Genomic DNA, 11,545 nt, shown 5'->3' with positions numbered 1-11,545 from the left:
TCATGATGAATATTACATCAACGCCAATATGTTACAGGAAATCAGTTTCCATACAGTTCGTCTAATCATTAGGTATAATGCGAAATCGTTGTAGCTCTTTCTGTGTTGTGTGTGTGTGTGTGCTCGCTCTCGCAATCGCATACGGGTAGTTCATTTTTAAAGAAAAATACAGTATTGTAGTTCAATATTAAGCCTTTAAATTTCATTAGGCATTACTGTGTTTGATTGTGGTTTATTAAAGAACGTTTATATTTTATTTTTCAATTTCTTGAGCATATCAATAATCAACATACTTTTAATTTACTTTCAGTTGGCATCAGCTGATCTCAAGGTCACGCTGCCATATTACAATTATGAGCACATATATATAGTGCGAATAACATTGATTTATATAATTTTCTTGACATTCGAAATTTCTTCATAATGCATATTACATCAGCGCAAATATGATATAGGGTATCACATTTTCCATACAGTTCGTTTATAGACCTTATTATTAGTTATAAAAGGAATACGCTCTCTCTCTGTATTTTGTTTTTAATTCAGTTGTATCTTCATATTTTTTTTTTTGAAAATTATTAAAAAATTCTATATATCATTATTCGATGTTTCGATTATGGGAATAGTAACGCATCGGAAGGAAATCACTTGATTTGCCTCTCGCCTTCTGCCAGAAATATGACGTCATCAGACTTTTTTTCTTAAATTTACGGTAAGTTGTACTAATCTTATAACTAATGATACAAACCACTAAAACACTTGATATCGTTACTGGGTGTTTCGATGATGGGAATGCTGTAATAAGATTACTCGGTAACAACGAAAGGAAATCTTTCGGTTTGTCAGCGCGCTTCCGCCAGATACATGACGTCACAAGTCACGTGACGTACAGTAATCTCTACGAAGAATGACTTGCAAAATATGTAAATTCATTTTCTTTGTTTCTCACAAGAAATGAAAAGAAAATACAGTACTAACTTAACAAAAAAAAAGTATTTTATTTCTATAATGTAAAAGGAAATATATTATTTTCAAGAAAATATTTGCCCTAAAAGTATATTTTCTTTAGATAAACATCGATCCATTATCAGAGATTAAATAAGTAGCGTACAGTCAAATTTACGCTACGTAGTACTCATGACAACCGATATAGACCCACAAAATACTTTGTATCGTTATTTAATATTTCGATAATGGAAATACTAATATTAATCGTTAGCCTATTGAAAGGAAATCACTGTATTGCCCGGAAGCTTTCCACCGGTGATGTGACGTCACCAGACATAATATGAACTCGACAGATATTAAAACTTTTCTTAATGTATTTTCAACTGAAAATAAATACTGAATATCAACAATAAAAGAAAATAATAATTTACCAAGAGAAATCAGTTTATATGTATACAAGAAAATAGACTATTTTCAAGGAAATATTCGTCCTATTTCCGATAAACTTGTGACGTTATCCCCCTGAAAAAAATGGTCGTAAAGTCGAATAGTGGTATGTTGCATAGGTCGTAAGTCGAGCAATACCTGCTGTATACTTCCACTTGGAATTCATTTAATGGTAACAACTTCTGGCTGGGTGGAGATTCAAACCCCCACCTGTACGGCTGAAAACCATGCCTGCAGGGACACTACCGACTGAGTTATCAAGAGAGATAAAAGTTTATGACTAGTCCCAATACATATTCCTGTCAAATTCAGGAATCTGTTCATACACTTGAAATAAACCGATCTCCACCATGATACCTGAATCGTAAGTTTGCAACACGTGGTTATCTTAAATGAATATATATCACAAGCACACGTGATTTCAATCAATGTAAATATCACCCATGAATGGCATTTAATACCGAATTCTATCTTGGGAATATACTTCCACTTGGAATTCATTTAATGCTAACAGCTTCTGGCCGTGTGGAGATTCGAACCCCCACCTGTACGACTGGAAACCATGTCTGCAGGGACACTACTGACTGAGCTATCAAGAGAGATAAAAGTTTATGACAAGTCCCAGTACATATTCCTGTCGAATTCAGGAATTTGTTCATACACTTGAAATAAACCCATCTCCACCATGATACCTGAATCGTAAGTTTGTAACACGTGGTTATCTTAAATGAATATATATCACAAGTGCTCTGGATTATAAGGAATTAAATTCATATAGACCTATTTCAAATGTATCTTTCGTTTCAAGTGCTAGAATACGTAATTCTTGAGCAACTACTTAGGCACTTAAAAGATATAGAAGCTTTGCCAGACAACCAGTCTGCTCACAGAATATTATACTCTACGGAGACAGCCATCTGTTCTGTTGTAAAAGATATGCTGGAAATGATGGATGAAAAGAAATATGGTATTTCCATATTACTCGATCTTAGTGCTGCTTTTGATACAGTTATGTATGAACTGTTACTAAATGATCTACAGTTTATCAGTGTTGTAGATAAAGTTCAAGTTGAAGATCTGCATTGAGCACTTCATGCGAAAATTCAGCAGAAGCTTGTTCCTAGAAGACAGTGTGCTGATCAGGAGCTGCCACAGGTGCAAAAGGACAGGAAAGTGATGGCGCAGTGACAGCCGATTCCCCAGGCATGAACGGCACTACTCTCCTACGTCGGCTATCTCAGTTGAACGAAAAAGAATGGCATCGCTAACTGAGGAAAAATAAAACAAATTACGTAATAAAAACTCCCTCGGGAGGAGCACCTAGTCCGTGGACAGGAAAGGTGTCCATCGAGAGAACAGACATCAACGAGAGAAGGAGAGTGGCAGCGTAAAAACTGAAACAAACCCAGAATTAAAATGAATCAATTCAGCTAAGAATATTCACTACTCGGGAGAACCACTCAATCCTCCGGCGGGAAGTTGGTTCTCCGCGGAGATGAAGCTGAAAAGTTAAATAACAATTATAATTTCACTTAATTAATGGAGAAACCATTCGGAAGCGCAATATAGCCCGTGAATGAGAAAGGTATTCCCCCCTGTAGAGTACACTGCCGGACGGCCATGAAAAGTGAGCGGCGATGACCTCGAGTAAGAGCAAGACTGAAGTCAAGCTCTGAGAAGGCCGCACTCTCTTCCCCCAGCAGATTCCACGTAGAGGGGAAGGTGACGACAACAACTGAACGGAGGAGTATACAAATGATGACGATTCCCCAGCGGTGGCGGCCAAGTCACACGGAAGGCTATCCGCCAACGGGATGACCAATGTCCAAGGGGGAAAGGCCGGAGGGATGGTTCTCCGCCCTTGAGGACCTGCCGCTCTGCCCTACCACAGGAACAGCAACATACACTTCAAACAAAACATTAAGGATGTTTCCATATACAGAGAAGAGAAAAACATAAGTTATAAAGACAAAGATAAATGGCAGTCCAAATTAGGCGAGGAGGAAAAGTGGCAATGACTGCTCACCCTCTGAGCCAAAAGTAAAGTGAAGCACAGTCACAGGGGTGTGAGTGAAGGGGTTAGGCTAGCTACCTCCTCTACTTCCCGCTAACTAGCGGGATGGGTAGTTAACCCTCACTAGATTTTAATGGCTCGTCCTTTCAGCTTCGCCAAAAGTGATACCCCTAATATATAGCAAAGGTTTGTATTCCAGTTACAGAACAAACCTTGTAATACCCCTACAAAAGCCAATATATATTGAGTAACAAGTATGTAATATTACAATAAAAATATAAATGCAGCGGGTGGTCACAAAAAGGATACATTCATTGTAAGGAGAGATGTCCAAGTCCATGATGGGAGCATTGTGACTGTACACTTGACCAACGTTCTGATGTCTGTCAGGATAACGGCGATACCTAGTGACCATCTTCCCTGTTTGGAGGAGGGAAAAGCAATGTTTAATAATCTCTAATAGATCTTAGAAAGAAAACCATGCTTGCATTGTAATGGAGAAAATCAGCTACTAATTAAGACACTAAAAATTGTACAGTTTCTATTTTCAATGTTCAAATCCGGATACAGTAACCAAGTTTTTAACTAGATGTGCTACTGAATATCATATGACATACAGGACAAAATATTATTATTAACCCTTTTACCCCCAGGCTATTTGGAAATTTCCAACCCTTGACCCCCAGGGGGTTATTTTTTTCCCAGCACATTTTGCAGTATATTTTTTTTAAATTGCTCTAACAGCCTTAATTTTTGTCATAGAGAGGTCAGGTTGGTCTCATTCTCTTGGAAAATGCCTGAATTTTCTCAAAAAATTATCAAAAATATGAAAAAAAAAAAAATTTTATAGCATTTTTTTGCAAGGACGTACCGGTACGTCCATGGGGGTAAAGGGATGGCTTTTGTGAAACGTACCAGTAAGTCCTTTGGGGGTAAGAGGGTTAAGATACTAAAAACTGTACAGTTTTTATTTTCAATGTTCAAATCCTGATACAGTAACCAAGTTTTTAACTAGACGTGCTACTGAATATCATATGACATACAGGACAAAATATTATTATTAGCCAGTATTCAAAAACGATCAAATAGTTTAAATGGTCCACTCTCATATGCACCATAAAATTATCAAGTGTTGTGCATTAGACAATATTGTAAAACAGTAATTGTTACTATAATGACAATCAAGTTCTTAGCCTTATACTGGCTATGGTAAATTATTTTCCTATGAGGACAGTAACTTACTTTATCTGAAACAGATACCCTGGAAGCACTATTTTTCTCATAAAAACAATCAATTATATTACAGATACTTTCATTTATCAATAAATTCAACAGAATCACTATTAGTATTAGAAAAAGTTCATCACAAAAAAAAAAAGTCCAAATTAATTTTTTTACCATATACTGTACTAAAGTTTATTACTATAAAGTATATTCAAAGACATGAAAAGTTCAACAATGATAAAAGAGTAACAATTCTAGGACCAATGGAGTAACTACCTGAGAAGTGGGCAAGTCATTAGTACGGGGCTAGATTAACCTCGGCCACCTCACAGGTAAGTCGGTTTGGATGTATCTCAAACTTAAAAAGTAAAGTTTCCATGGATTTATTATGCTGCATCATATTTCATTAATCATCTAAGTCATATTTTATCAATATTTCCTTATTGTATATCATTATTTCATTTTCTTGTTCAATAGGATATCATATGCTCTATTAAAACAGTTTTGTATTCTATTTTTCAATTATGGAAGTATTTCAACAATCAAGAATTGCTTTTATTTTTTTTTTTACCTTTGGTAGTGATCAGCTGATCTCAAGGCCCTGCTATTGCATCGAGAAATATGCACAAATGAATAACAAGGCATATTGTTTATATAACTTCTCAACTTATTCTAAAGACCTTCGTAATAAATATTACATCATCACCAATAAGATACAGGATATCATAGTTTTCATACAGTTTGTTTATAGCGATTATTATTAGTTTTCATAAGGATACCTTCTCTCTCTCTCTCTCTCTGTATTTGTCTTCAGGTAATTCATTTCTAATGCTTTATAGAGTATTGCATTTTTAGTTCATTATTAAGTCATATTTCTTTAAACATTATTGTGTTTAATTGTGATTTTTAAAGCATGTTTGTATCTTATCTTTTAAATTTGGGAGTATTCTAATAATTAACAATTACTTTTGTTTTACTTTTGGTAGCCGTCAGCTGATCTGAAGGTCACACTACCGTAAAGTACTGTAATGCGATTATTTCCACAGATTTAAAACTTACTCAAAATATCTTCCTAATGAATACTACATCAGCACCAATCTGTTACCGGATATTATAGTTTCCATATAGTTCTTTATAGCTATTATTTTTGGTTACATGAATAAATTCCTTCTCTCTCTCATATTTTGATTTTTAATTCATTATTAAATCATGTTTCTTTAGGAATTATAGAAATTCTTTGCATCATTACTTGATATTTCGATTATGGGAATACTAATATTACTCTGTAACGCATCAAAAGGAAATCACTTGATTTACCACTGGCCTTCCGTCAGAATTATGACGCCATCAAACTTCTTTTCTTGGGTTTACAGTAAGCGATACTATTCTCGTAACAACTGGTAAAAACCACTGGAATACTTGATGTTATTACTCAATGTTTCGATAATAGGAATAATAAAATTACTCGGTAACACACCAAAATTATGACATCACAGGACATGTGACGTGAACTCAACAAAAAATGACTTGTGAAATGTGTAAAACCATTTTTTTTTTCTTGCTAGAAAGGAAAGTATGACTTGTGAAATGTGTAAAACCATTTTTTTTTCTTGCAAGAAAGAAAAGTATGACTTGTGAAATGTGTAAAACCATTTTTTTTTTCTTGCTAGAAAGGAAAGTATGACTTGTGAAATGTGTAAAACCATTTTTTTTCTTGCTAGAAAGGAAAGTATGACTTGTGAAATGTGTAAAACCATTTTTTTTTTTCTTGCTAGAAAGGAAAGTATGACTTGTGAAATGTGTAAAACCATTTTTTTTTCTTGCAAGAAAGAAAAGTATGACTTGTGAAATGTGTAAAACCATTTTTTTTCTTGCTAGAAAGGAAAGTATGACTTGTGAAATGTGTAAAACCATTTTTTTTTCTTGCTAGAAAGGAAAGTATGACTTGTGAAATGTGTAAAACCATTTTTTTTTTCTTGCAAGAAAGAAAAGTATGACTTGTGAAATGTGTAAAACCATTTTTTTCTTGCTAGAAAGAAAAGTATGACTTGTGAAATGTGTAAAACCATTTTTTTTTTTCTTGCTAGAAAGGAAAGTATGACTTGTGAAATGTGTAAAACCATTTTTTTTTCTTGCAAGAAAGAAAATACTAGCTTAACAAGCAATAGTATTTCATTTTTATGATATACAAGAAAATATATAATTTCTAAGAAAATATTTGTCCTATTAGTGAACGTTTCTTAGATGAATATCAATCTATTATCAGAGGAAATAAACTAGCATAGAGTCAAATTTACGCTAAATAGTACTCATAACAAAGGATACAGACACATGAAATACTCTGGATCGTTACTTGATATTTCGATAATGGGAATACTAATACTAATCGTTGGCCTATTGGAAGGAAATCACTTAATTGCCTGCTCGCTTTCAGCCGGAAATATGATGTCACCAGACATATGATATGAACTCGACAGATATTAAAACTTTTCTTAATGCATTTTTTTTTATTGAAAATGGATACTTTATATTATACATAAAAGAAAGTACAGTACAAACTTACCAAGCTAAATCAGTTCATTTTTATACAAGAAAATAGACTTTTTCCAAGGAAATATTTGTCATGTTAGTGTACAATTTCCGAAATGCTTGTGACATCATCACAGTGAAAAAAATGGTTGTTAAGTCAAACAGTTGTAAGTCGACAACTACCTGTACCACTAAATGTATGGAGGCACCTAACATATTGAAATAATTTAATTTTAAAAATTAGATTTACTCTATTGACTTTTCCAAAACTCATAGCTGAACAGGATCATGTCTTAGTCATAACTACTACTACCAATCTTTAGGTTGTTTTCTTGCTTCTAAAAATTTCACCTCTTGGGACAAAGCGCTAGTGTGTCCTATAACCGTTTTTTTTTGCAAAAACAAAATTCTAATAGTAAAATTCATTATTGTAATACTTACATCTGGGTCATATTGCTAATACCTCTGAAATGTGAGCTTTACAACCTTGAAATGAGATAATTACTTTTATCTCTCTATCCTCTTATACTCTACCCTCCAGGAACCACTCAGTGCAGGATTGACTCAATTAAAAGTTGTCTGGCATCTTGACATTAAATGTCATTAACACCAATAATACTTACAGTAATCCCTTGGTTCTTGCAGGTGTTACCTTTCAAGCCCCTTTGGGATAGATGAAAACCCATGTGGTAGATATAGAAATCTATAGTATATGATATATGATATGATTCCCTTGTCTGAGCACCCAAAATATATAATATATGATTATGGCTTCCTGGTCTGAGCACTAAAAATATATACTATGCCTCATGACTGGGAACCAAACATATATTATATATACTACGACTGGTAAGTTAATCACCCTCTCGAATTCCAAACTCCCTTGTTTGCTTTTACATTAAAACTGTTACACTTTAAAATATTAATACACGAATTCTGAGACCGTTAAATGACTCACAGACAGCAATTTATAAAAGACTGAATATTCAAATGTCTTTTAAGTACTGTACACTCAAAACTAAACTGGGTAATTACTCAAGTATTAAAACATATTTAAAACTTACTGTGGTTCTTAACAGGAAACGAGCAGAACCTGGTTCTAATTAATGATGATTGGAATAATACACTCTTTACAAAAATAAATATATTCTATATAAATAACAACACTTTGAAAAGAATTTACATAATAACAAAAAAGGTCACTGTAAAAATTTAAGTCTGAACAAAACTTAGATTGAGACAAAAATGTTACAACCTGAAAATATATACCGTATTTCCCGTGTCATAAGACGCACCTTTTTTCACGAAAAATTACCCCCAAAATCACCCTGCGTCTTAACACTAAGAAAAAGTTATAGAGGGGAGTTTGACACACCTCAGACACCAAACTATTGACTTAAAAGCACTCAAACTCACGAGAGATAGAATATAAACCTACAATTATCATTCATATAAAATAAATTCATTCAATTTTATATTGCACTTCATTTAATGAAGTACAGTAGCAAATTATTATTATTATTTTTTTTTTTTTTTGCTAATCAGCTGATGACTCGCTAATCCCCCTTACACAAGTAAACATGCCAACTAGTGGTCTCGTAGCAGACGACACTATGACATAGTTGTTTATTGAGTATATATCTATATTCTCATATTTTGTTGATATATTGTAATAAAGCAATATATTGATAATGACTTTGTTGGCCGAGTTCCGAAATAATACAAACAGACAGTTGCTGAATACGTCCTTGGAAAAAAAACTTCTGTTACAGTAGTTTTGTGCAGTATTACTAAGTTAGCAGAAAAGTAACTAGACCCAGAATCACATAAACAGTAGCGAAAGTATTCCATCTAAAAGAATTCATAGATTTCTATAATAAAAAACTACATTTTGTGAGAATATTTATAGGGTATTAGGAATTTTGGAAATATCACTAGAATTTTACATCTTTACCAAAATTTTATAAAGAATCTTTGGCAACGCTGCTTTCATGTAAACAACACTTGAAACTTCAAGCACACGAGTAAACGTTTAGTTGTGGTGGAAATTACGACTGATTTAGTTGTTTCTTATAGAAATATGTAATAGAATTGGGATAATCGGCATATAGCTAATAAATATTAACTTGAACATTTCATAATACACCCAAAATAAGAAAAGTTACTGTGCCAGACAATAATCATGCAAGAGTCGCTGACCATGGATTTCTGCTAAGAAGTTTTTAAAAACCATTTTTTTTTCTAAAACTGCTTTCCTAATTAAAGGGTGCGTCTTACCACTTGTAGCGTCTTATCACACGGGAAATACGGTAATTACTTGACTTGAACTATTATATCTGAATATACCTTAGACTGAGAGAAGAAATAATGCAATGTAAATTATACAAAAGCTTGAAATTAAATCTGAATACAATATTCTAGTTTGACAATGAAAAATAGATAACCAGTTCACGTTACAAAATCTATCCTTCCTACCGGGCCATTTACAAAAAGTTTATAAAATGCCAACACTCACCCAATTACTATGAATTCAAAACCACCTTTTCGTCTTATGTATCTTTTCGACACACAATTGGCTTTGGGGTACAGAGTCACTTAGAGGACCCACTATTCGTACTGAACACTTTCAAAATCAATACACTGGGTTACGTGCGAGAAAGGGAGAGGGGAAGAGGGCTCTTTTCAGGCTGCAATCTCTATCTCTATCTCGGTAACATAACCTTGGTGTCACCTTTTATATGAAATCTAACTACAACTTCCCAACGAAATGGGAAGCGTTGGTGGGACGGCAAAAGGCACCATAGTTGTCAAGTATTACTCTCCCAAACGCTACTCACGCAGCGCCTGAAGACTCTCACAGTCAGATAGCTCCGCCCACCCTCTGTCCCCGAAATAAAAAAAAAATTAACATCCTATCACCATCATAAGCACATGTTACTGAACATTCTCTGTCAAATATGAGGTTATACTTCATAAAATATAAATGAACATTACCTAAGCCCTTGTTCATATCTCCCACGAATCCTACAACACTCTCAAACATACCTGAAATAAAAAGTTAATTCTTAAATATAACGTAAATTTACATATACTAACTTGAATAAATACAATGAAATTCAGGACTAAAGTCTTACGTAATTTACATAAAAACCTTACATCTACATGAGAGAAGCTCATTTTACAGGCTGGGTATCATCCCTTCAATGCACAAATGAAATATAAATAAAATTATTAATAAACTACGATATTTACTCAACACTAGACTAGCTTCGTAAGAATGATGGAAACCCATTTGGTAGATATAGAAATCTACAGTATATAATTATTTTTTCATTATTTTTATATTTTCCATATTTTCTATTATCTTCATAAATATAAGCTTTTATAAAGCCTCCTAACACCATTATAGATACATCCTTATAAATAAGAAAATGGAAAAATTAAAATCAGAACACTTACCGCTGAAGATACGTAAACTCCATCCTTACAATGACTACATTTGCGTTTTGTTAAAAGTGACATTTGACGTTGTCTTTTAATTCGTTTGGTTCTTCTTGATGTAGTGAATGGTAGATTCGCCCAAGCTGCTTTCTCCTATCTTCTCTAATATAGTAAGCCTCTTCCTCAAATGCTTGGGTTCACTGCCGGAAGCCTTAGAAGGTGTAGAACATTTAGCTGGCATCGTAGGGCAAAAATGATATTCACAACCTTCGCAAATAAACTTTAGTGATGAAAGATTGATGAATGGTCTCCAGCCCCCATCACCTTTTCCGCCAGGAACAGGCGACAATAAAAGCCCAGAGAACCGTTCTGAATGACTTGGAGCACGTTATTTTTAAACATCGCATTTACCTTTAACTGCAAGGCCAGGGCTTTCTCCGAAGTTGTAGGGTCTAATTAGAACTCAATCGGAACAGTAGATAAGGGAGGCTAGTGGTCCAGAGAGGGAAGCAATTAACCGTCCTGAAGGACACTAACAACCAAAGAATCAGCCCTGTGTCGCTGACACGTTGCCCAGTGATGAGACAGACAACCCCCTACTCTCAGCAGCAGGAGAGAGGGAACAGTCACTTAAGCGTTTCCCATTCACATCCCTCCTGAAATGAGCGGGATGTGGTGGTTGAAAAGGCTGTACACACACAGGCTCTTTCCGCGATGAGGTTGCAAGTGAAATGGCACAGGGTCTTGCAAGAGGTGCAGGGCCTTTCCTTGATCCTGCACCCGCAGGACCACTGAACCTAAAGGTTTGGCTGCTCCATTTAAAAAACTGGAGCCCTTGGAGGCAACAGCCCAATGAATCAAAGAGTCCTGTGAAGCAGTCCTCCACAAATCTACATCAGATTGCACATGACTCTCCAGAAGCAAAGCCTGACATTACCTCTT

The 11,545-nt window shown here is 34.5% G+C and overlaps 1 protein-coding gene across 1 annotated transcript in view; it reads right to left on the bottom strand.

Annotated features, from left to right (window-relative positions):
- Window positions 1–11,545, bottom strand: part of LOC137646509 (uncharacterized) — an 85,144-nt gene that overhangs the window by 9,072 nt on the left and 64,527 nt on the right. Inside the window, exon 6 of the mRNA XM_068379643.1 lies at window positions 3,719–3,829. Coding sequence (XP_068235744.1) covers window positions 3,719–3,829 — 111 coding nt within the window. The remainder of the gene's footprint in view (window positions 1–3,718; window positions 3,830–11,545) is intronic.

Source organism: Palaemon carinicauda, chromosome 1 (genome assembly GCF_036898095.1).
Source record: "Palaemon carinicauda isolate YSFRI2023 chromosome 1, ASM3689809v2, whole genome shotgun sequence".
NCBI lineage: Eukaryota > Metazoa > Arthropoda > Malacostraca > Decapoda > Palaemonidae > Palaemon > Palaemon carinicauda.
This window is presented reverse-complemented; position numbering and strand designations above follow the sequence as displayed.